This window comes from Corapipo altera, unplaced genomic scaffold (genome assembly GCF_003945725.1).
Source record: "Corapipo altera isolate COAL_440 unplaced genomic scaffold, ASM394572v1 0, whole genome shotgun sequence".
NCBI classification, from domain to species: Eukaryota; Metazoa; Chordata; class Aves; order Passeriformes; family Pipridae; genus Corapipo; species Corapipo altera.
Window position 1 is genome coordinate 4,554,432 of NW_020884872.1, and position 26,683 is coordinate 4,581,114.

General features: G+C 39.5%; 1 protein-coding gene across 3 annotated transcripts in view; it reads left to right on the forward strand.

Moving 5' to 3' along the window:
• Positions 1-26,683, forward strand: part of PKNOX1 (PBX/knotted 1 homeobox 1) — a 41,300-nt gene that overhangs the window by 561 nt on the left and 14,056 nt on the right. The window contains exons 1-5 of one of the 3 annotated variants that reach the window (XM_027635449.1): positions 8,515-8,539; positions 10,657-10,737; positions 14,508-14,609; positions 17,241-17,368; positions 18,514-18,685. In XM_027635449.1, coding sequence (XP_027491250.1) covers positions 14,559-14,609; positions 17,241-17,368; positions 18,514-18,685 — 351 coding nt within the window. In that variant the 5' untranslated portion in view covers positions 8,515-8,539; positions 10,657-10,737; positions 14,508-14,558. The other 2 variants (XM_027635429.1, XM_027635439.1) reach the window with 2 other exon arrangements.

Consider the following 26,683-nt stretch of genomic DNA (forward strand, 5'->3'; position numbering starts at 1 on the left):
GGGGGGGGGGGGGGGGGGGGGGGGGGGGGGGGGGGGGGGGGGGGAGAAGCGGAGCGAGGAAGGTTCTGGAAAGGGCCGCGGTGCGCCCGTTGTGTCCCGGCGGGGGCGCGCGCGCGGGGAGGAGGGGAGGACGCGGGAGCGCGCGCGGGTCCGCGCGGAGGAGGAGGAAGAGCAGGAGGAGGAGGAGGAGAGGGGGCGATGGGATGGGGGGGTGAGGGAGGAGGAGGAGGAGGAGGCGACGTGATGCTTAAAGGGGCAGCGCCGTGTTGGCCGCTCCTTGGAGGGGCTGGAGGGGGGGTGGCGGTGGGAACGGGGGGCGCTCCGCGGTCCCCATCGCCCCACCGGGCCGGACCGGGGGCTCCCACCGCGGCAGCTGCTTCCTTCCTTCCCTCCTTCTTCCCTCCTCCCTCTCTTTCTCCCTCCCTCCTTCTCTTCCTCCTTCCCTCTCTCCCTCTCTCTCCATCCCTCCCTCCCTCCGCACCTGCGCTGCCGCGGGAGGAGGATGAAGGGGATGCAGGAGGTGCCCCCAACCCCCGATTTCGGGGATGCCCCCCCCCGTCCCCGATTCATAGAAAGCGGAGCCTGCTCGTGGCGGTGTTGGTTTCTCCCCCTGTCTTTATCCCGTTTTCGGTGTGACCCCGCTGTCTCCCTGCTCGGTTATGGGCAGACAGCCCCTTGACACCCGGGCGGGGGTTCCCGGGTGTTTACGCGGCCGCGATTAGGAGCTGAGATTTGACACTGCCCAGAGGCCCCGGGTCGCGTTGTGTGTAAACAACAATAAATCAAGCGCTGGTTTTGTCCTGAAGTATCGCCTCAATTAGCCACATGTCCCGGGTCTCCATGGAGTAGTCCATGGCTTTCCTTCATTCCCGCCACGGCAGCCTGTCAATTAACAATATAACAATATAAGTACTTAACACATCTGTGTGATAATTCTCTGTGTAGCTTGTTGTTGTGGGTTTTTTTAAAAAATTATTAAATATTTTCTGTTTTTCTTAAATGGTGACATACAGTGTAATTTTAGAGACACAGTCACAGTATTTTTAATTTTTTTTAAAGTAGTTTTGGGTCCCTTTTTGCGGTTATGTCTAAGTAAATGATGAGTGTGATTTTGGGAGGGAGAATCACGGAATGGCTTGAGTTGGAAGGGACCTTAAAAATCATCCAGTTCCAACCCCTTGCCATGGACACCTTCCACTAGACCAGGTTCCTCCAAGCCCCCATCCATCCCAACACTTCCAGGGATGGGGCATCAACAACTTCTCCTGGCAACCTGTGCCAGTGCCTCACATCCTCACAGTAAACAATTTCCTCCTAATATGAGACTCTAGATCTGGTATGACACCCTTTAAAAAAATTTTGTGCCTTGCAATGAATTACATTTTTAATTTTATTTTTTTTTCACATGAACTTACAAGCAGCCCAGGCAAGACACATTTTTTTCCTTACCCCTCTTTGGAATATGATTTGTGCATTCCATTAAACACATCTCAGGAATAGGGAGCATGGGCAATATGTCCTGGATGTTGGAAAACACTTGGGCCAGTATCCTGTGGAGAATGGCAGGAAGGTGTGCATGATTTTCAACTTATGCTAAATGTCTCATTTAATTGCTTTTTGTTTTTTAAAGCTAACAGTTTCTTTCTTAGTTTTTACAAAAAAACATGCACGAAGTTTCTAATTTTATTCTTGAGTGTGCTGTGCACAAAGTTTCACCAGTGTAGATTGTTTGATGAGGGAAATTGTAACAACTGAAGCTTAAGAGATCCACACATCTTGCTGTTCTCTGTCCTGTGGATACACTCACAGGTTGTTCCCTTTCCTCTGTGGGATATAATCTGTTTATGATCTGCCTGTGCTTATGGGGTTATATCCCTTTAGTTACACGTGTGGTTAAAGTGAGATCACTTCTGCAGCTGGGTAGAGTCCTGGTTAGTCCCTGTCAGTGCAGGTGTGAATTTTATGGATTACATTGAACAAGGAAACAAATTGTTGTGATTGTATCAGAAATCCTTCCGTGTGTTTCCAGACCGTGTCATTGCTACAGTATCAAGCAACAGCAAATGCATTTGAAGTGGTTTTTTCCGTCAGATAAAATTGCAGAGTTACCCTTTTCTGAGGATAACTCATAGAATCGTTACATTTAAGTTTTCATAAGTTTCTGAGGAAAAAGCCCCTGAAATATTTCACATATTCAAAATAAATAATTCTGATGGTGTTTTTCAGGTATGTCCTATCTTCAGTTTACTTTACAAACTGTACGGTATATTTTTAGCGTTGACTGTTGCCCCTTGACATTATTTTCTTGTCATATTTTCTTGCCATCCTATGATTTAAAGTATCCCCAGGAAAACTTCAGTATAGGTTTCACTGTGTCTTCTTAAGGTAATCTCCTGTTAAGTGGTGAAAGGCAGAGCCCAGTGTGCTTCAGTCACAGGGAAGGGTAGGGGCTGTTGGCACTGCACTGAGATTTTGGAGACCTCATATCATTTCTCATTGATCTCCTGAGTGGGTTTGGGCCATGCTTTTTTTTTTTTAATCTGTGCTTGAGTATCCTCTACATAAATTCAGTATTAATACCTGTCTCATGTAAGAAGTGGGTCCTATTATCATGTAGTTAATGTCCTTTGCTGGACTGAAATTTTTCTCGTTGCTGTATTTCCTGTGTGCTGATAGGAAAACTGAGGATTCTTCAGATTTTGTGGTTGTTGGAGTTGGTTGGGATTTTATTTTGTGTTTGGAAATTCCACTTTGGCATGTAAAAAGTCAATTCGATATTAAGTAATTTACAGCCTTGATTTGTACTGTTAATCTCAATACAATTCTCAATATTTGGGTTATGTAAAAATGACATTTTAAAACCGAGTCCTTGCAGCCTTCCATTAGTAGGACTGAAAGGAGTTTAGAATGAATGAAATATACGTTTAAATTTATTTTACATACTTTGGTCTCCTAAAATAGATGTGTCTTCTAGAAACTGTACTTTCTTCTTCAGAATTTTGCTTTCCTATTATATTTCTCTGATACCTTTCTCTGTGCTGTAAATGCAATACTCTAATAAAGCCCTGATAATTCTAATTGCTACCACAGCAAGTTTGGAAGTGTTTAGGAGCAGTTCAATTTCCTGGAAAGGAGTAACTCTTTGGTGTTATTAAGCCCTGTGTTAGTGGCCAAGGATGAATGATCCACAGAACCACTGCTGTGGTAGTGGAACTGCCTGTTCTAATGGCCCTGTTAATGTCCTGAATGAAGCAACTCAAATTGTATTTCAGAATATTATGTTGTGGTCTGGGAGCCAAATGTTGCCTCTGCAAAACTGGCACATATGTGAAAGCTTACAGTAAAGCAGATTAATATTTTTATTTTGGTGTAAGTAAGACTGAATTCATTTTTTTTCGGTGTGTTAAATTTAAAATTCTACAAATGTTACTTCTCTCTCAGCAGCAGCTGGTTACTTTAGTCTCGCTTGTTAAAAGAGTCTGTAGGTTTAAAAATGAGAATTCTCTGGGGGGGGGGGGGGTTATTTTACCACAGCTCAGTGCTGTACAAAATGTAAAGCAACTTACTGCTCTTCCAAGCAAGAGGATTCCAAGAGCAAGGAGAAAAAGCTGCTGATAGAGTTCTTTCATTTGCTTACTTGGCGCCAGATGTTACCGAAATATTTTACCCAGACCATTCTAGATCTCCCCAAGGTACCTGAGCGCTGAAATATTCACTCTTGTAGCAGGTTCTTCACTTTGTTCACTGAGGTTGTTTCATGGCAGAACTGTGGGACACGGGACTCATCAAGTGGAACTGGGGGTGGGATAGGAAATAAAATAGTGGCACCGCAGATCTGGAGATGCAAATTTTGTTGTTATGGAGCAGTGCCACGTTTTTATGAAGTTGGTGAGGGGCAGTAAATTGGTTGCCCTGCCAGCAGCATGGGGATACCACGTCATGTGTGTCACTGAAAGGGAAAAGTCAGTGTTAGAAGTGGAAATAAAGCTTAGCTCTTCTTGTCATCACGTGGTTGGTTATCGTCCTTCGTAGCAACACACTGTTCAGGTTTTAATATGGCAGCTGCTCCAGGCCATGGTGTTCCCATTGTTTTCTACACAGGTGTATAAAAGGTATTTGCTGTTAAACCTGAAGGCCATTCAAGTAAATAGAGAGTCAGAAGGTGATATTCAGAAATGGGAGCTGACTGTGATAATCACAGACTGTCCCTTGGCCCAGCTGTGCCCGGGGGGCTGCAACTGTCTCTTCTGCAGCTCGCAGGAAATTCAGGCAAAAAGTAGGACAATATGGCAGATTACTGCTGGTGTAATAAAAGAGGGATCCATTTTTTAAAACTAACACATTCCAATTTATATTTTATTGGTGAGCTTTTGGAATTGCCTGTGGTTTTTTTTCTTGAGGACTGAAGAAGCTAGGAAATGTGGTTCTACTTCACATCCTGCTTGGCTTTTTTCAAATCACATAGCAAACAAAACAAAGGGAAAAGGATATTAGCATGCTTACTGAAAAATAAAGTCCAAGCCTTTTATATTCAAAGGGAACAGAGGCAATCACAGAACAAAAATTGGAGCTTTTTACACACGTTTAACATGCCTGGAGAACAGGAGAATGAAAATGTGAGTGCCCTGTTGTGTGTTCTTTGTAATTAAAGAACCTGAACTTCCAGGTCAGTCTATAATCACCTAATTTACGTGTTCTAACCCATTTTTGTGTGTTCTAGGCCATGATAGTAGCAATACCAAAAGTAAGATTGCTTGGTTATTTTTTTATTATTATTGTTATTTTGAGGTGTTGTTTTCAATGGCTTGTTTCTTTGTCATACTGAAATTTGCCGTGGTGAATATGTTTGAGCAGGGTTATTCCAGCAACTTTAAATGACTCAGCATCTTGAAAATGACTTTAAGAGAAAGTAGATATGTTAATTTAAAGGAAAGGAGGATGCTTCTTACTTAAGAGCATATCAGCAGTTGAGTTCTGGAATTTTGCATTGGAGAGAGAGAAGGTCAGCATTCACATGGAGCATTGTGACTGTTCCTTGAGAAACTTCAACAAATCATAAGCTCTTGGAAAACCTGGTTGATGTATGTTACTGGACAAATATTTATTAACTAAATTATCTGAATATTCCCTGTAATTTGAGTGTTTTCCTGTGTGTTGTCCTTGCGTGTCCCCTGACTGTGCAGTCATCCTCTGGACCAAGTGGGTAACATGATGTGTCCCACAGCAGTAGGGGATGGATAAATTTAATCCTAAATAGTCTTTCTTTACCTGTGCTTCTCCCCCAACCCCAGAACACTTAGGCAGCAGTCCTGCTCCTGGTGGGATGAGGACTGATGTTTGGGGAGAGGTGGGAAACAGAGTGGGGCAGGAAAGGAAGGATTTTTATTTAATCACCACTTTGAAAAGAAAATAACAGTTTATTTTAGGGCCTAAACTTAGTAGCAAAACAAAGTTGTTCAGGTTTTACCAAATGTTAGAGTCAAAACAGGGAAGGTTCTGGAAAAGTTAGTGGTGGATTGGAACTGGATTTGACAGAGGGTTGCTGGACTAGGATTTGATGTGACTCAATTTATTCACTGGTCCAAGTCAATGCTTGATTCATTAATGGGGTTGTTATTCCTGAAATCATAAAGGACATAAAAATGAAATAGTTGATAATGCAACATCTTGATCTTGATGAAGTGTTTAAATGCCAAAAATGCACAGAGGGGATTTTCTTACCCATTCAATATCCAAAGTCCATTTTAAATGCAGTTATTATTTAAATAAAACTCCTCTTCATTCTTCAACTGTACTTCAATAGTGTTAGGAATTCAGTCTTTTACAGAACGAGTATTTGGAAACATTTATGATTTTATAATAAAAATGTTGGAAAGCACAACATATGTTTACATAAACTGCTAACATTGTAAAGTATTCAATAGCAATAAAGGCAGTGAGACTGGTGGTTATTCTGTGTCTTCTTCACGAAACCACAAAATATAAACACAAAACAAGATTAACTTCAGTCATAGTTTATTGGGTGCTGATGCAAATCATGATTAAAATGGGATTTCCTGTTGCTTTGACTTAATTTGTCTGGCAGGATATGGTTCTATGAGTGTCTCCAAAAGCAGGAGATTCACTGCAAGCTTGTGTGGATGTTCCAAAGGCTTCAACAGCAAAGGGATGAAACTGTGTCTAGTATATAAGCAACCCTGTTGTTTATCCATGTGTGGAATGCCAGGGAGATGTGGAGGGTGGAGTTCTCTCTTTTTTCTTTTTTTTTTTTTCCTTTTTTCTTAATGGAATTGTTTTTGAAAAAGTAATTAAGTATCATTAAGTAAGACAGTTGTACCAGGATAAGTTCCAGCTGTGGAACTGCTGATACACGTCCTCTGGTATGTGAGAGGTGTTCACAGTCTTTGTAGTGCCACCCTCTCTAGGCACTGTGTTCTTGATTTTTGTGTCCAGAGTGTTATGACAGCACACTGGGTAAAAGCCAAGGGGGAAAAATTCCTTCTCTGTCGTGTTACAAGAAATATGTGAGAGGATTCATGATGTGAGTGTGAGGATTCACACACTGGAACCATGAGAAGTCCTTTAGTTTGCAATGTTAAGAAGACAGAAAGAAAGGAATCTTTGCTTACTATGTGAATATTGGTGATGGATGAGGGAGTGATGGGAAATATTTTTGCTCCCTCATACCCTAATCCCTCAGGAGTCTTGGAGCAATTAAAGGAGGTTTCATTTCCCCCGACTTTTGTTTTTCTCTTGCCAAAATTGCTGCTTAGTCCCCATAATTCCTTACTTTATGGAGCTAATAAAGCAGGGTCAAATTACAGTGTGAATTGGGCAGGGGAAACTGAGATGGCACAGGAAGTTTCTTGAATTTTAGAATCTTTTAATAGTCAGAAGAATGAGGTTTTTCATTTTGGAGGAGGTAGGAGAGCAACCTTAGGATTTCCTCCTGTAATACCAAGAGCTACCTGGGGACAGGATACCTGGGATACTGAGGTGACCTTATTTTGTGACTGGAATGAGTAGGATTTCTCATCTTTCTTGTCCCTGTTGTTAAGAAGTGCTGTGGTAAATTGGTGATGACATGAACCAGGAACATAAACCATGATTATACACCACTTCCCAAGAAATATGTCAGTGTGCACACATAGAGTGTGTGCAGAATTAGGAGCTGGAGTTCCTCACAAGACCCAGATGTGCTTAATTTTACTTCTGTTGTTGTGCCTTGAGAAATTTGTATGATCTATGCATCCTTAATATCCATTTTATCAGGTAACTGCATGTGCGATTTTAGCTTATAAAGTGGCATGTTTCATAATACTTTTTTTTTGTATTTGGTTCCTGCAAGTAGGATAATTTCCTGATTTAAATATACCAAAAGCAGAGTTTACAAAAAGAGTGAATTGCTAAAGGAACACAAGTCTTTTAATGAGGTAGTTTGTTGTTTGTCATGCTGTGTGACATTGTGTGGTGATGCTTGGAAGGTGGTCTGTGATATAAATATTTTGTGTGGCATGTTAAGTTATGAAATGGGGGGATATGAAAAGAGGATGCTATGAAAGATTAATGAGACAACAGAGCAGTATATAGTGTTGGAGGAATCTTACTGAATCAAGTCAGTGTGTATATTCAAAATCCTACATGCAAAGAAAGGTTGGTGATAGCTTTTAGTGTAACCTGTATCTCTGCAGAAATTCAAGTTTAGTTGTGGATTTTAATTTATTTTTAGTTTCCGGTTTCCTAAAGTGTAATATGCATTCAGTTTTTTAATGTAATCTCATATTCATTAAGATTAACGTATAAATAACTCTATTGCACCACCAAACAATAAAGGGAAAAAAGTGACACAAAGTAAATCTCATTTTACTGCAGCCAAAAATTGGTTTTGTGGCTTTTTAGGGCTTGAATCCCAGGGCAGTTGACAGCATAGCTGTTGTGTAATAACTGTGTAGCTGTATCTGTGTGATGGAACTCCCTCAGGCTGGTGTTATGTTCCTGAACAGGAACATCATCTTTCTTAAAAGTGTAATATTCTAAATAATGACTGTACTTTGTAAGTACATAAGACAGAGGAAATGGAAGCCACCTTGCTGCTGAATGAGGAGAACATTCTCATTGAGCACAGCTTTAATAAACTTGTCTGCATCAACTTCATATTGATTTGTTTGTCTTAATTTCACTGAATGACTCTTCGTGGGCAGGTTGATGGAGATCGATAGCTACTGCAGCAAAGGTGGAATGAATCCTGGGTGGCATGTTGTCATCTGTACTCTGCTTACTGCTTCATTATTATTATTATTATTGTCATTTGAATCTATGAAAATACAAATGTATCTGAAACTTGGTGTCTGCTAATATGTGTACGTGTGAAGGTACACACAGGTCTTTGCTTCTTCCTTTGCAAAGTGAGAGAATGATGGAAGAGAGGGTTCTTGGATGATTGACTGGGCAAGTTCATATTTTGCTTTGTGGTAAAAACCTCAGTGGTGATTCCCTTTCTTAAGAGACAAAGCAAGTTGCCCTTCGTTTTGGTTTCATAGTTAAGTATCTTTATTATGATAACATAACTTCAAAGCTCTTCAGCAAGAGGAATAGAAGGAAAACACAAATTGGCAAGAGCAATTCCAGTTTTAGGCTCCACAGCACCTTGGTGTTGTCTCCATCCTTTCACAGGTGTATCTGCTCTCCTTGTTCTTGCCCCCACTGAGATATGCAAGAAGACGTAACATGCAAACTCAGATCTCTCTTGTCTGGTATGTTTTAGGGTAGACAGCAGTTTTAAATGCTGTCAAGTGTCTCTTGGAAGAGGGTAAGATGACTGCAGTGTCCCCTGGCTCCTTCTCAGCCACACCTTTCCCTCTGCAGCATCTTTCACTGGGCCTGTGTTTCTTTAGCATCTCTTTCTTCCTGCCCTCCCTATCTCATAAGCTGTCTAGAAACTTGCCTATTTCCAGAGTTTCAGCTGAGGGCTTTGCAGGCAAGAGCTACTTCTTCATGCATTAAGTATTTTTGACTGAGCAGAAGTGGCAGCAGTGGCACCACTGGTTCATTGCTGCAGTTGTTTCTGAATGAAGGGAACAGGTTTTTCAGATTTGCAGTAATTCTCCTTTATGTCTGAGACGAGGAATAGATATTTTATCTAATTATCCCAGTTTATCTGGCAGTGACCTACATTTTGAAGATAATATGAATAGTGAGAAGTCCTCTATTTGAAAGCAGACCAGTAAATTGAGGTGGGTGAAAATGAGTACCAAAATTATACAAAATATATGGTGTGTGAAGAAGGGAATAAGAGGGTTACACTGTCTTCTCAGAACAGAACTGAGAAGCTGCAAAAATGGGAGAAGCTCATTCTTTGACAGTTTAAGGAAATGTCTTATCTGCTTTTAATGTCTTATCTGCTCCTTGAGTCTTCAAGACCAGGTGTATATATCACTTTGGACTGAAACTCCTTCTAGCTCAGTGTTTAATCTCTTACCAATGCCTGAAATTTATACTGCCTTAGAACCTCTCAGAGTGTCTTTCCTGCTCTGTTCAGAACAAAGTTTCATGAACCAGAGTTGGCATCTAGATTGTGTCTAGGCCCTTAGAATTTTGCTTTTCTATGAACTTGTCTAAAAACGAACACATGGATAAATTTTGGTTCTCCAATCCAAATACCAACTTCCTCTTGCTTTCAAAAATGTTGGAGTTACATTCACTCCAGTTCTCATGCAGTTGTGGACTTTGTGAGAAACAGATAATCTGGTTCAAGATCTGAGCTGTGTGTTTTAGCCATCATATCATTTCAGGTGGCCTCTGTGCAACCTCAGTGCCTGGAACTTCCCCTGAGATGGTTTTTTAATGCTTTTCAGCAGTTGTGTTTTCTAAATATGTTTTCACAATCTTCGCTACATTGCTTTCACAATCATTACTGCTTTTTAAAAGTAGTTTGAATTATCAAACAGGTGCTATTAAATACAATACAAGTGATTTTAAGTGGTAATTTTTTTAAAGCTTTTTAAAACTGCTGAATAATCCTGTAGCAGAACCTATGTTAGCAGAACCTGTGTTCCCAGAACACAGGAGCCTTACAATGGCCCATTCCTATCATCTGTTAGTTTTTATCATGTAGTAGATTACTTGATCATGCTTTGATTTTACCATGGAATGTATTCAAATGATTATGAAGGAACTTTAAATGGGGGGGGGGGGAAAGGTCTTTCACCTCTCTTGGTTTTGTTCTTAATTTTCACAACACTGGTGAGTTATTCCTGTCTGCATTTCGTAGTTTTATCTTAGAGATGTGTCTTGTCTAGTCTTAGCAGGCAGACACTGAGCCATAGTGTAAAATATGAAGGTTGAACAGTGAGAGAGTTATTAGTCCACATGAAGCCTTCTGTTAAAGGTGTCAGCAAACACAAAGGTAAATATGGAGAATGAATGTAATAAGATGAGGGAAAGTGCAGATAATAGCATGGGATACAGTGATTAGAGGTTATTAACAATGCAAAAAAAAAATTTGCAAAACATGCAAAAAGAAAAATCCTGTCAGTTCATTTAAATTGGTGAGGGAACCACATAATAAACCAGAATTTTTTAAAAATCGCATTCAGTCTTAGCAAAGTGTGTTTTGTGTTGTTTTCTTCTTCTGATTATTTCTCTGTTGGTTTTTAGGTTTCTGCCCTCAACGTCGTACGTGAGTGGCATCTCTGCTGGAACAAGATCATGTCTTCTTCAACCCATTGAAGGAAAGGGGTGAGCAGCTTTCTCACAGACAATATTGTATCTCATTTAGAAAACAGTGTGCCCTGGAAGCAAATACCATCATGTATTGTGTTGAAAAGTGAAGCCAGTTCAAGATGCTTTTCATGTGTCAAACAGACTTGCTATTCTGACTTTTGTTTCTTTTTAGCTCTGTATGTGAATGTAAGGATTTATGTTATGTAGCAAGTGACAGGACTAAAGTTAAATAAGAATGAACAAAAGAGCCATGGTGAATCTGCCAGTCATCCAGTTCTCTCTGAAGGACTTCAAAGGAACATGTATGAGGGAAAATTAGAAGGAATGATTACTTGTTAACCAATCTGGTGGGTAGTTTCTTCACATCTCTAAGAGGGTTAGTGGTTAGTTTATAGCCTGAAGCATAAGTATTTATATCTCTTACAAACATCTGCTGTAGCTTGTATATGTTAAAAAACGATACCACTGAACTCCAACAGCTTACTTGCACCTTGTGTTAACGTTACTGGGTGGTCCCTTTGCTCTTAATTACAAAGGAGTAAGTAGAGCAAGTGAGGAGTGATGTATGTTAAGTGATCACTTTGTGTGCCTGTTTCTGCTCACCTTTAATCTCTTCTCCTTGGATATTCAGCTTGCATAGAGTCTCCACATTTCTAATTATGATTACTCCATTTAACTTCCTCCCTACTTTACATTTTACTTCTAATTGTAGAAGTGCTTTTTTCCCCCCTTTGCTTTGTAGAACACAATGCTTTTGTGAACTCCTTTCGCCACAGATATTGGTGGAGTCTCTAATTGCAGTTCATGCATCAGCTTCCAGTTACATGACCTTAAGTGTTTCCCTGGGTTTTCCACATGCTTTGCTTTCAAAATAAATAGAATGGGAGTTAGTTCTGTTCTGTGTGAAGCAGACTGGCAGACTCACCCTCGGGTTGTTTTTGGTATTTGTAACTCTCTGACTATAACACAAAGGCACAGCTTTCCTTCTACTCCCGATTCCTTTCACAAAGAATAATTGGCATTTTGAAAGCTAAATTGTCCAGCAGTCATATGTTCTCAGGTTCACCTCAGATACCCAATACTATATGGCCTAAGGTATAGCTGTGCTGGTTAAAGATGGTCTTGCTGTGAGTTGAAAATCAACACGCTTGAGCCAGAAATGAACCACACGAGCAGGTCAGCCAAGAGCAAGGGTTGTGTGAGTGCACAGCAACGTGCCTGGGACAAAGTCAGCTGGTTTCCATCATAGCCACCTTTAACACAGGGCTGGACTGGCCTGCCTGTCTTGATGTAAAAAAAAAAAAAAAAAGGATCAGAAACTGCTCACGTGCTCTGTGAGCTCCGTGGTGGAGCTGTGGAAGTAATTAGCTCTGGCAGGGTGGCACTGATAAACATCTGGGAGCGATACCGGCATCGCTGTCTGCAGAGTGAACATCTGCTGGGGCTGTGTCTGCTAACGAGAGCTGGGTGCTGTCTCTGAAATTAGCTTATAAAAGCCAAATGTGTAAATACCTTTTCAGTCACTTTTCTTAAAGTTTAGCATAGTTTGTTTCTTACCGCTTCTGGGTAATGAGGAGATGTTTCTTTTTAGTGAACCAAAGTAATTCCTCGGTTAATGGCCTCAATTTAAGTGTGTGATTAGCTCAATTTGTTCTTCTTGATTTGCTGTAGTTGTCTTCACTAAATCTCATCAGTTCCTATCTTGCCTAATAGCTTAATCTTTTTCTGCTGTAATTATAAGTCAGAGGGGAAGCTCTTATGGGAAATAAAGGATATTCCCATGTAGAATTCTTTCCAGCATTTCCCCTGGGACAAAATAGGGAAAAAGTCCTTCTAGATGAAATAATCTATGGATCTAGCTCAAAGCTGTGCACCTCCTTTCTTCTTTGGTGTGTCCTGAGGGCCTTCCAGATGTGGAATATCTCTCCCTTATGGAAATCTGGAAGGAAGGGTTGGTCCAGCTTGTCTTGTTCTCCAGAAATCCTTGCCATACCCTATTGTCTTTACAGGTTTACATGTCTCTGTTGCTTCCCTCTCCATGTAGTTCTTTCTGCCACCAGTATGATCTCACATCCTTGTGAGCTCTAAGACATTCTTCCTCTTCTACGACTGTTTCACTTTCTGTTTCCTCATTTCTGACCAGGAACTTCATCTTTCTTCCACAGCCAAGCAATCTATTTAACAGTGCTTTATGATGAACTTCTTCAGGTTTAGAACTACTAAACAGTGTTTACTCTTCCTTTGTTGACCATTTCAACTGTTCTACTTTTATTTTGAGGGTAGTCTGGTCTGTACTTTGGATGTCACAGTCAGAAATTACATGTGCCTTTGGAGGAGGAAGAAAAGCAGCATTTTCTATGTGCTTGTTCACTCTATAAATACAGACACCTTGCCTTGGCTGTAAGCTGCCATCTATGAAATAAAATATTTAAACTCTGCTTACAGGATGATGTTTTAGAATGTGTCCCCTCAAAGTATCTTGAAAGGTATCTCACTTTGCTGTTGTGGCAAATGCTGATTTAACTTTTAACACCAAATGATTCATAGCTATAAACAAAATTTTAAAATCTGAAGTACTTCTCTCAGTGAGTGCATTTCTGTTGTTGCCTTTTTATTTTTGATTTTGGTGAGGAAATCAGTGATATTTTGGAAGTTTCAAAGAAAGAGATGCTGATGTTTTGTAGACAGATATAACCTATTTTGTAAAGGAAGCTGTGTTTACATCATCCTGGTGAACTTCTCTGGTCTTTGAAGTTGTTTAAAAAGTTTTAAAATTGCAGCAATGCTTAGGAATCAGACTTTGAGTAGAACTTGATGCAAAGTAAGGCTTGAGGTTTGTCCCGAGGAGTTTGGTTTGTCTCTGTGCCTGAAACTGTTAACAGAGAAGGGAATCTTGAAATTTGTTCTGTGTTTCCAAAATGAAACACTTACTTGAGACTATTATAAACTGTAGGGGAAAATATCCAGAAATGTAAAAATTGCTCTTAAAAATGGTCCTGTACCATAGTAGTATGCAATGGGGAAGGAAAGATTTAAAAATAGTGGGGATTGAACATATTACAAAGAAAAAAGTTCTGTTCAGCTCTCAAACTGCTGAATGTTCTAAAACTTAGTTCTTCAATACTGGCATAAGTGAAGGAGAGCAGAAAACCTGGACTTAATACCTGGATGTAATCTTTTTCAAGACATGAGCTCTGACTTCCTTTTTAATATGGATTTTCTTTTTTTATAGTAGCTAAACATTAGGACTCCTACATGTCGAAAATTGAATTCTGTGGTAATAGTTAATGGTAATAGCTTAATGAGTTATGTGATTTCAGTTGTAATGGCTGCAAATCTGACAAGAAAATGAACTGTGAATTAGTAATTTGATGGGTACACTCTATCTGGTGGTGGTACTTTGCTAGTTTATTTTTTTTTAATTTCTGGGTGTCTGACTTAAAAATACTTAATTCATCTGGGTATCAAACTCCAGCTAATGCCTAAAGGGAATAACATACATGTATTTACTTGTGTTGAAGTCCTATTTTAGTTAACGTTTCCCAAAGTATCAGGTGTCTCTGAAAACGAGATTTCAGAACTCCTTGATCACTTCTGAAACTCTATAATCAAGTTGTTGTTCAAATATGCATGTAGTTTTCATTGTCAATAAACTCAATGATTTCTTTGGGGAGAGATGTGCATAAATCTTATTTTTTTCCTTTATTTTTTCTTCTTGTCACTTTTTAGAACCAGATTTTAAGTGGTCACTTTTGTAACTTTTTTTTTTTTTTTTCCTTCTAAAGAATATTTGTTCACACTTATGATGATTTGACATAATTAACGTTTTATTAACCATGATGGCAACACAGACATTAAGTATAGACAACTATCAAGATGGACAACAGGTAGGTGAGGTTATTTTTCTCTATGAACTAAGTACAGTTAGCAAGAGGAAAAAAGTAGTGACTTTGTCCTTAATGGCTACTTTGGCATTGTTTAATTATCTGTTCTTATTTGTAAAGCAAGATCTTTAAAAAATGGCAGCTTTTCACTTTAATTCTTGGGTACTTATTGAAGGTTTAACTAATTTTTGCATGGTTTTACTTAACTTCTGGAAGAATGGTTAGGTAAAGGGTTTTACTCTGTATCTACACTGTATTATTTGTGTGGTGTAATGATCCCATTTTTAGGAAAATCAAAGGGGTATCCATAATATATTGTGTGTATGGTACTTCAGTGTTCTTATATCTGAAGTTACAACAGATAGAAGATGTCTACACAGTCACAGACTTGTTGGTCTTCAGCAATTGAAGGAAAAATTTAGTTATCTAGAATTATATGCTACTTTGACTGCATTTAAATTGGTGGAATTATGCTTCAAGGTTGAAAACCGGTTATGTACTTAAATTTTTTTTAATGAGGTTATGGGTTAGAATTGATAACTGAAAAGCTGCTCAGTCAGAGTCCAGTTTCTTATTTGAGTTAGCAAACAGCTGGAATAATGAAACACCCTCGGATATGTTGCTTTTTTGTGCAACAGGCTGTATATTGCAACAATTTGAAGAGCTGAATTAAAATACTGTTCTCTGGAGACAAGTCATACCTAAAGGGCTGTGCTCTGAAGATGCATGTTTAGGTTACTCTGTATCAGCCCTAAGCAGCAGATACAAGTACTTTGGTCAGCAGATGGCAACAATGGGGAACAGTCAGAAGGAAAAGAGGAACTTTCCCCATCTCTTAGGAAATGTTTATCTGAACAGAGTCTGGGATTATTGGAGGGGTTTTTTTGTTGTTTCTTTCTTTCATTGCAGTTCTAATTTCTCTCTCTTCTCTTACCTGCTTTATATCTTTGGCTTTATTCCCCCACCAAGTAGATGCACACCAGTGAAAGTAAAATCTGATTTTTTTTCTTAATAACAGACTGGGAGAGAGCTTTTTATGTCTTATTTGTTCTGTATTTCAAGCTCTCAGTGTCCAGGTAATTTGGGTGCCTGCTGTTTTTGTAGCTTGGAAATGGCCCACAGAAAATATCTTGCAGTTTTAAGTGAACATTTCCTCCTCACAGTGAGATAGAACCCCAGCTGAACATACTCTCCCTTCAAGCTCTGCAGCTGTATGGCCAACATTTATAATCACTTGTCTGAGTCATCTCCTTTTAATTTGCTCCTCCTTCCTGTCATTAGGCAAGAAATGAGTCCATTAGTTGTAGCTTTTTTTTTTTGCAAGCATTCTGGCTTAAAAGTCTTCTCTGGAGGAAGCTTTTTGCAAGTCAGGCTGCTCAGCTGGGTGGGAGATGCTGGATTTTCTCAGTTTCTGATTTTGCTGGGAGATGGCTTGGCCCTTACAGGTGACAAAGCACAGGGCTTTAGGTTCCCCCAGGCTTTTATGTTCAGAATAGCACAAATTCTGCTTTTTGTTGTGTGGAAATAAATTTACCAGAGCCAGGTTCTCCAATAGTTTGCAGAGGCCAGGCTGTCATCTGAGAGGGTTCCTGTGAGTGATGGGATGATTTCATCCGATGGGAGAAGAGGGCAGAGCATTTCATTCTGTACACTTCCTCTCTGCAGTTGTCAGTTCTGGCTGCCTGGAGATGTCTGGAACAGTGTCCGTCCTCCATGGATATAAAACTTGTTGGAGAAGTAGGAGAAAAAACTACAGTGATTTCATACCTTTGTGCAGATGCTAAAAGGGCAGAAAACCAAGGAGTTTATGTTGAGGGGTGGAAACTATGAATTTCAGAGGTCGGGTTCCTTTAAGACCTTTCAGTCCAAAAGATATTTAGCTGGAGGTGATGGGAAAACCACTTTCAGAGCACCCCAAAGGTGTTCCCAGCCACCTGGTGACATTCAGGAGATGCTCAGTTGAAGCTGTGGCTCTGTGTTGCTTTTCTGGTGGTGGCACATTGTATGACTGTGTGTTAAATGGATGTTTAGAAGCAGTTACTGCTGGTTTTTTCCTAAAATAATTGGTTGTTACAATAGATAAAATGGGGTGGTAAAGGTCAGGGGAGGTTGTGCTCCTGATAATTGAAGGATTTTGGAGGGACACAGAATATTTCAGTTCTTCTTGAGGAAATGTGCGTTTTAATGGACAAGAAAAATTTGGAGATCCTCTTCTTCAGTATCCTGATACAAAGTACAGTAAGAAATAAAGAAAGCTTAAGGGGAGAAACTTTTCTTTACATTGATTTCATCCCAGAGGATTTTTATGCAGACATCCCTGTAAGTTTTTTGGAACAGTGTCCTTTAACCTATTCCAGAAACAGCCACTTCAGAGACAGAATGCTTTAACAGTTTACTAATATCTGTCAATCTCATTTTAAAGCCAAATGCTGAAACTTGGAGTGACCTTTACCCATAAAAAAGTGTCAAGGATTAAAAGAGGGGTTTTGTTACTGCTACTTTTTGTGTCACTGCCAAGTCACACCAACCTTCTGGCAATTTAGGAGCCCTTTGCTTTCCTCTTTTCCTAGAGAACAGTGCCCTTATTTTATGTCGAGCCTACAGATTTACTTGTAACTTACTCTTTCCCTACAGATGCAAGTGGTGACAGAGTTAAAAACTGAACAAGATCCCAACTGCTCTGAAACTGATGCAGAAGGGGTGAGTCCTGCCCCTGTAGAATCTCAAACTCCAATGGATGCAGACAAGCAGGCCATTTACAGGTAGTAATGGACTCGTGTTCTGTCTTTTGAAGGGTAAAGAATAGAGGATTTTTTATTTTTTTTTTAATAAATAATAATAATAAGTAGCTTAAACCCAGATGATCTCTTGGCTAACTGTCTCCGTGGTTTGCAGGGAAAAAAATGAGATCAGATTAGCCTCCCTGTCAGTCATCAGCCAAGAAAACAACTTCCCTAGATAGCAGGAATCTTCAATTTCAGTAGTTTTAATGGATGTTCTAATGGATATTTAACAAGCTACCTTAGACTGTTGAACTGTGGTCACTATTTGTTATATTGTAGTTTTTATCTTTAATGCAAGTTTTTATTTTTATTGTAATTAGGTTGATCTTTGCTCCTTTTTTTTTTTTTTTAGCAATAACAATCTAATGCCCAGCAATTAGCTCGAAAGGGATTAAATATTGATGTACAAACACACTAATTTGAGATTTTTCAGTGTTAAGTGCTGTGCTAAGCAGTTTGCTCAGTTTTGATGAGGTTAAATGTTGTTTCACTTTAACCATTTTATAAAGACAGAATTATTACTGATTTTCAGGTTTAAAAAAAAAGGGAAAAAACGAACAACAAACTACCAAAAAAGCCAACCTGACACAGAAAGACATATTCACTTATTTACAGACTTGTGCTAACAAAATCATCTTCTCCTCAGAGCATGATTTCATAGGAGGCCTCTGAGTACAGCCTGAATACTATTCTCAATTTTTTGAAGTTATTTTGTTATGTATAAGTGTGGCCCAGAAGAAGGAATAGATGAATTTTATCAGACTTCATTTAAATCTGCATTCATCCTGTCTGTAAATCCTAATTCTCATTTCTAGTGCACTGTATTAATACATCTCTTGCTATTCAATTACAGTGAATTAAATAGCATGTCAGAGCTTTTTCACTTTTGATTGTTCTCTTTGTTTAAATATATACCTATTTTAGTGCTGTATTTGCCTTTACAGCGTGACAAATCAAAATGAAAATAAACTATCATATTTTGCTACTACCAGTGGTGTTAAATGCAGTTTCTTCCAAGGCTTGTCACACTTACATGTGACTTTATCTGAGCTAGATGTCCTGGTTTTCAGTGGCGTACACGTAAGTGAAAATATTTATTCATGTGTTTAAACTTTTTTTTCTAGGCACCCACTATTTCCCTTGTTAGCACTATTATTTGAAAAATGTGAACAGTCTACACAAGGTTCAGAAGGCACAACTTCTGCTAGTTTTGATGTAGATATTGAAAACTTTGTAAGGAAGCAGGAGAAAGAAGGAAAACCTTTTTTCTGTGAAGACCCAGAAACCGATAATTTGGTAAGTATAAACTGCTTGTTTTATTTCTGAAACAGTCATCACATTTCCATCTTCTTCCTAATTCCTGATTTCAACTGTTGTGTATAGTTTTTCTTCATGTTTTTCTTCCTGTGAGAGATTCTTATTTATGTTAATGCTGAGAAACATTTTTTGAAGTTTATTCTGACCCCTTTTTTCCCTTTTATCTGTAAATTTATGTTGGGCCCTTCACAGTTGTTTCCTCTTCTCAGCTGGCTGAGATAAGTGTTTTGGAGACAAACAGAAACATATCCTTGCCATAGCCAGGTTGACTGCATATCAATTTTGGAGTGTATAGCATATATTTATAAAAAACATGTAATCAATGTAAATTTTTTCCAGCTGTTTTTTTAATCAGGATTCATCTAATTAATGTGGGAGAAGAGCTCTTATAAGATGAGCTTAGAAACTCTTTACAATATACAAATTATTTCTTGACTCCTTTAGGCTTTCTGGAAGTCCTTCTTGTGATGGATCTGTGATTTCCCCTTTTTTGGATATACTTGCCTTCAATATTTTAGTCAGAAATGAAAGTTAGTTCTGTTCTGCATGAAGCAGGTCTGCAGACTTGCTAAGCCTCAGGTTATTTGCTTCATTTGTAACTCTCTGAATTCAACACAAATACACTGTTTTCCCTTACTTCCCAGTTTCTTTTCAGAAGCACAGCTGAAATCTAGTAGGTGGAATGTAGTAGCTTTGTCTCAGTAGATGAGGAGAGAGCAGTGGATGTGGTTCATCTTGAATTTTGATGTCTCTCTTACAATGTTCTCATAGACAAACTGATAAAATATGGACTAGATAAATGAGGAGTGAGATGGACTGAAAACTGGGTGAACCACTGGGCTCAAAGGATTGCAGTCAGCAGCATGAAAGCCAGTTGAGGGCAAATTAGAAGTGATGTATTCCAGGGATTGATATTGGAACCAGAACTGTTTAATGTCTTCATTAATGGCCTGGATGATGGGGCAGAGTGTACCCTCAGCAAATTTGGAGATGTTGCAAAAAGTGGGAGGAGTGGCTGGTGCACAGGTGATTCTGCCACTGTTCAGAGGTACTTTGTTGGTTTTGGAGAAGTAGGCAAACAGGAATCTTATGGAGTTCCACAAAGGGAAATACCAAGTCCTGTACCTAGGGAGCAATAATTCCCCCTCCACTGGTACACCTTGGGGGCCAACCAGCTGGAAAGCAGCTTTATGGAAAGCAGTCTGACAGTCCTGGTGGACACCAAGCCAAGTGTGAGGCAGCAGTGCATCCTTGCAGCAAAGAAATTCAACATACTTAGGCTGTGTTAGGAAGAGAATTGCCAGCAGGTCAAGGAACGTGATCCTTTCCCTCTGCTTGGCACTGGTGGGACACATCTGGAGTGCTGGGTGCAGTTATGGGCTCCTCACCTCTAGGCATGAATATATTGGAGTCAGTCCAGCAAAGGACCAAAAAGAAGATTAGGGGATGAAAGCATCTCTTGTCAGGAAGCTGGGGCTGTAGCAGTGAAGGTTTAGGGGGATAATATCAATGTACCTAAATACCTAATAGGGGAGTAAAGAACACAGACCCTCTGACTCCTCTCAGTGGTGCCCAGGGAAAGGACAAGAGGAAATGGACATAAATTGAAACACAGGGAAGTTCCATTAAAACCTTTTTACTGCGAGGTGGATTGAATAGTACAGGGTGCCCAGGGAGGTTTATGTGGTATTCACCTCTGTTGATGGGCTGCACAAATCTGGCTGATTTTGCTTTAGGTGGATGAGGAAGTATTTATGTCTTGGATCCCGTGGCTCCTGAGGTCAGTACTGTCTTGAACTGGAACCAGGTTGCAAAATTAAAAGTCTTTGGCATTGAACTCCTGTCCTGTGGTTGTATTGTTAGCTGTGGCTTTCTGTTGCTAGATGCCAAATGAAATCTGAGTGCAGCTTGTCCTCTGCCTGTCCTGGAGGCTGGGAGCTCTGAACAGCTGACATTCTGTCAGGCTGATCATTTTGTCTGGGGCAATGAGCAGAAGACTTTCTGTCAAGTAGTGAACTGGCTAGTATGGTTTTCAGTCCCTTCTTCAGCTTGAAATATTGGTGCTTGCACAGAGAACACTGTAGATGGGCAGTTTTTTCTGCCTTGTGTCAAATAAATATATACATTTTTACACAGATTAAAAATCTCTTTTTTTTGTAGAGAGGGCCTCTGTTGTGCACCTTTGTTGCATCTTCTGTTTTTCTGTCCTTCCCTTTTTAATTCCCAATGTTAATTAAACTATTCACTTGAAAGGAGAAGCTGTTAGGGCTGTTAATTAACATGAGCTAGAAGCGTGGAGCAGGTAGGCCAGAAAACTGATTGCTTTCCTCCTGTACTCTTCTCTGGCCCCAAGAGAGTCAAACAAATGAAATGTAAATGCTTGCAATCATTCAACTTGGAACCAGAGCTAAACTGAGATAAATTGAGTATCACAATACTCTAAGGAGCCAAATTCAAGTCCTGTCTGAAGAGTCACAGTGAGGAAATGGGCCACTAATTCAGCTGTTTTGTTTTGGTTTTTATTTTATTTCTTTTGGAAGTGGCATGTAAAACTCAACTTCACAGGTTTTGTGATGGAGCTTAAACTGATGGCTCCAAACCAGCAGAACATAATTTCATTCCCTGTACTGCCTATTGGCTAATTAAGCAGGTAACAGAAATTATGAAGGGTCACAGATGGTGACTGTAGGGTCACTTACAGTCCTGGCAACGTTCCACATTGTGCTCTCACTTGCATATTCCAAAGGAAGAGCTTGGTTTTCATCCAAAGGAATCTTAATCTGGATTGGATCAGTTTGACTATAAAGGAGGTTCATTAAGAGCAGCGTGTGGTTGTTCCAACTTGAGTAGCTCTAAAGATACAGTCTAGATTACCTCGTTACTTGGGTATTGTGGTTCCCATTCTGAATTAATTGGTGGTTTCCTGCATTAGTATTAAAAAGGATTTCAGCACTGGGAAATACCAGTAGCATCCACCTGGAACTTTATTTTAAGGATACCCATGTATTGTTAAGCCTGGCCTGTAAACCAAGTTTCAAACTTTATTATCTAGATGGAAGAATTCTGTTCCTTCCAGTTAAACACTCTAACAGCATAAATTGATGATCTTGAAGCAGCAAGGCAAAGGGTTGTGGTCTACCCAGCAACAGTGTTACCAGGCCTTTTATTCTGCAGTGTCTTTCCCAAGTCTGATTTTGTCAGGCACATGGTCAAAGCAGGGTTTTGGCAGTGAAGTGGATAAGAACATTTCTATAACTGTTGGCTTCTGGATGGGTCAGAACTTTGGTATTAGGATTCAGCATGTTTAAGAGAATGAGAATTTCTCAGAGGAAATTATAAGAATTTGAAAAGATGTGAAAAAAGTTACACTTTCTTGTGGAAGGTGTTTTTTATGGTACTCCGTGAAATTACATTGATTAACTTTATTTTTTATTTGGTTTATTGCTATTTTCCTGTTTTTTTCTCTGTGTGCATTCATGTAATAGAGTTAGCCATGGTTTATGTTCAAAACCTGCAGCACTAAAAAATACCCTACAAAACTGTGCTGTGGCTTCCCTGAAGTGTGAAGTTTCAGTTGTTGTCTCTTCTTGCATCTGAGAGGTGTCTAAGATGCCTCTTTTCTTTCCAAGGGAGAGCATATAGCAGGAAAATGCAAAGTTCAGTTCTGAAATCCATTGAAAGAAAACTGAGAAGCTTCATTCCTACTCCTGGACAGGTTTTATCAGCTTACTCTGAGATGTAGGAAGTCTTGATGTTCTAGGTATGTGTGTATTTTTAACCCAGATCCATCTTCCAGTCAGAAGAGGCAGTTGTCTTTGGACTGGAACTCCCTCATGAGTTCCAGTCCATCCCTAATAAATACACAGAAAAAGTGGCTTCTCTGTGGTAGCTACATTTGCTCCTCAAGAACTGTAGGCTGCAAACAGAACTTTGAAACTTTTCACTTCTGACTCCACTGACTGACCACACAGGTTTAGATTATTTAGAGGGGTAAAAGGGAGCTACAGGTTTATGTTCTGGGGTTTTTTGCAGTAAGTATTTAACTGTTATAGATGTGCATGGCACAGCATATTATTTGAACCAGAACTGTCCTCTATCTTGGAATGTCCTCTGCAGGTTTCTTCCAGTTTTCAGTAATTTTGTTCTCTTTTCTGAGGCTTGGTCACTCGTGATGTCTCTGTTGATGTTCTCTGAACTGGATGAAATTGGTGATTAGCTGCAAGAAGTGCAGCTTTAGGGGGAATCTCATCAATAAGTGTCTGCAGGGAGGGGGCAGAGGGTGGACCAGGCTCTGCTTGGGGGGCCCAGCAACAGGGCAAGAGGAAGAGGCAGGAACTGATGCCCAGGAAGTTCCACCTGGACAGGAGGAAGAACTTCTTTGCTGGGCAGTGACCCAGCACTGAACAGAGACCAGAGAGGGTGTGGAGTCTCCATCACTAAAGATATTCCAGAACCATCTGGACACAATCCTGTGCCATGAGCTCTGGGATGGCCCTGCTGGAGCAGGGAGGTTGGATCAGATGATTCACTGTGGTGCCTTCCAGCCTGACCCATCCTGTGCTGCAGACCTCCCCTTTTCAAATCCTAGTCCCTGTGGGAATGAAGTGGAAGCTGAAGGCTGTGCTCATGTTCTTCTTACTAGACTGGAAGTGTGCTTTGTTTTCCAAACTTTACCTACCTCTTCATCTGTTTTGGAATGTTATTTGCATCCACCTTAGTCCTTATATCAAGCATCAGTATCAGAAGACCTAAGTTTGCAGCAAAATCTGCTCTGTATCATAGCCAGAGGTTTCCAAGTGCACGTGCTTCTTTCTGGAAACATGCTCAGCTTCCAGCTCAGTGTCCTCATTACATGAAGTATCATCTGTTGGAGCTTCATACCCTTCAGCCCTTACCCTTTACCATCTCTACCTCATTTTCACAGATAAAACAGATCTTGTAATCAACCAATGCTCTAAACTGCTCTTTTTTTCTGCATTTGTATCCTTTTGTGCTTAGAACTTACACAGACAGGCTCCTCCATGTCTAAGAGGTTGTTCAGCATGAGTGTTTGCAGATAATTTTTTAGAGCTTTCACAGATTACATGTTTTAAGATTTTCATTACTTAACACTGTTGTTTTTTTTTTGCTCAGTGTTAACCCAGATGCTGCATAAATATCTCATTGCCTCAGGGTAGTTCCTACCTCTTGTGTAGTTCTGTTCAGAGTAAACTCTTCCCCCATATGGGTGACTTTTCAAATTACCCCACATTCCTAGGACCATAGGGTGGTTCAGGTTGGACTACAAGCTCAAGAGATGTGTAGTCCAACCTCCTGCACAAAGTAGGGTCAGCTCTTGAGTCAGAGCAGGTTACTTAAGGCTTTGTCAAGTCTAGAAACAAATACAAAACAAGGACTGTTAAATATGCTCTCACTTTTGTATTTGAACAGGACACTCACTGACTTTTTTGAAGGACCCCCCTCAAGTTTTTTGTTTGTTCAGGGTAAGGGATTTTGGTTCAGTACCCTCAAAGACTGTCCTATTGAATTCTTAGTTGTGTCAAGATAAGTTGTAGTAGTGAAGCCAGCTGATGTAGTTTGAGTATTCTTGACTGAACAAGTCACACTTTTGCATTTCTGACAAGTGTTCTTAGTATTTTAATGTGCAGAACTGTCTCATAAACATCTACTTATACCTTTCCTAGTTATGTCAAAATAGGGGAAAGAGGTTTTTCAAATCAAAACAAATGAAGACAAGATACCCCCTCTCCCAGAGTTTGTGTTCTTCCCCTGAAGACCTAAATTACCCCAGGAGAATTTGGGTCAGGGAGGTAGGTGAGCTGTGAGTGAATTTTAATTGTTTGGGTTTTTTTGCAAATGGAAAGAGTTATTTGAGAGAAGATTGTGTCAGTATATGGAGATTCTTTCATGCATGTTGTGTGAAATTATAGTCCACGTTTATTTCTACAGCTGAAAAAACTGAATCAATTGGCATATAAAAATCCATTATTCTGTGGCATATTCCATCCAGGAGCACTAAAAACCAAAAACAAGGTTGTAGATTTTGAAGTTGTGTCTTTTAAGAACACAGGAATGAAATATTACTGCTGCTGTGGCCTGTCTGAAAACACTTCTTTGTATTAATTTTGTTCAACATGGGTGATTTTATCAGGGGTTCTTGAACTTCTGCTGACATGGAACTTTGGTCCACCCATGCTGCAAGAGAGCAGGAGCCATATGGCCCCAATTAGTGTAGTTGTAAATTAATTAATAAGTCCTGGTGACAGGCATGGCACATTTACAAAGTTCTGTTTGCCTTCTAGCACAGCTTCCTGCAAGAGTAGTGTGGCAGTGTGTGGCTCTGGAGAAACCTGGATAGTGTTACTGATTCTTGATTTATGGTTAATTCTGACTTTAATTCAATTTTCACTTCAGGTATTGACCATCAATTTGAAACTAAATCTGAGCTGAAGAAAGGACTTTTATTTTTCCTCCAAACACATGCTGATAAATAAATAATACAAATATGGGTTTTAAGAAAAATAAATCCTCTTGACGGAGCAAAACTAATCCCTAATATAGTTAAATATTATGTGTCCAAAGGCATATTTTTGTTACCTCAGTCTTAGCTGAATGTTTAAAGCACTCACTGACATATGTGCAATGTGTTGATCTGCAACATACAAAGAATTTTCTGGTTTAAGGTTTTTTGTCTCTGGAACAGAGTATGTTTAGACATGGATGACCTTTGTTTTGTGGTAAAATCTAGTTAAATTTGCATGGTTTAACTTCGTTGTGTTTAAAGGTACTTAAACAGAGTTTAAACAGCAACCTGGGCTGGTTTAGAAGATCACTGTTTTATACCTCAGTGCTGAGTTGTTGCACTTATTATTTCAAAGGCTTTTGGTGTCATAGGTCCAAAGAGTTACCAGATACTAATTTGGATCCACTGCCTCACATCTACAGCTCAGATTTTTCTGCAGCTGTGCTTTGAAATATACATGTAATTTTTTTTCTTTTTAGCCCTGAGAAGAAATAAGATTTTCTTCCTTTTTTTTTTTTTAAATCCCTTCATGTTTTTGTCTCTTGTTTATTTTAACGTACAATTGTCTACATTGGGTGAGTGTCCTACAGCTGGAATACCTTCTGCTGGAAAAACAGGGAGAAGATCTGTCACAATGAAAGCTGAAGTGTCATGGTGGAGAGGGGAGAGCACCCAGAAGTTTTCCTGCCTTGATCTTCTCTGGGTGCTTTGAAAAAAGGCAACTTCAGCTCCCAGTTGGCTTCTTGAGTTAGAAGTAATAGGTGGATTAGTTCATAAAGCATCATTTCTGATCACTGGATTCAGTGCTCTGACCAGGGAAATGACCCTTCATATAGGAGAAGCTTTTCCAAATAATTATAAAATCAAGCTCTGCACTTTGCCTCAAAATTATAATTACTCAGTTTCATAAAACCAGAGGGTATTTCTCTTGGAGATCTAACACAGCACATAAATGTTGGGGGTGGCATGCTGTATAAAAAATAATTACTTTGCTAGTGTGTTGTGTACATATTTGAATGCCCTGGATTTCTTACTGCTTCATGAAAATTTAGACCATCTGGGTTTGGTTTTAGCTTTTGATCTTCTGCCATGACCCTTACAATCACCTAAGCTATTTTTATGCAGTATGTAATGCCACTGGTTATCCAGGCTTACAAGTCTTTTTCTTACAGTAAGCATATTAAGTATTCTCACCATGTACATATCTCCTGCACTTTGATTTTTGTTTAAACATGGATTTTTTAATTGGGTTTCATACTTTTTATTTAATGATTTATATTTTATAACCACTCTCCTCACCTGAAAGTTCTTTACAAGGTTTTACCTGAGAGTTGTTCATCTTTCACATACAGTTGCAGAGGAACTTAAATAAAAGCTGTAGGACTGACAAACTGATTACTTTAAACTTTGTTGAACAATGTGACAAAGCTTGGGACCTCTTTATTCTAATTTAA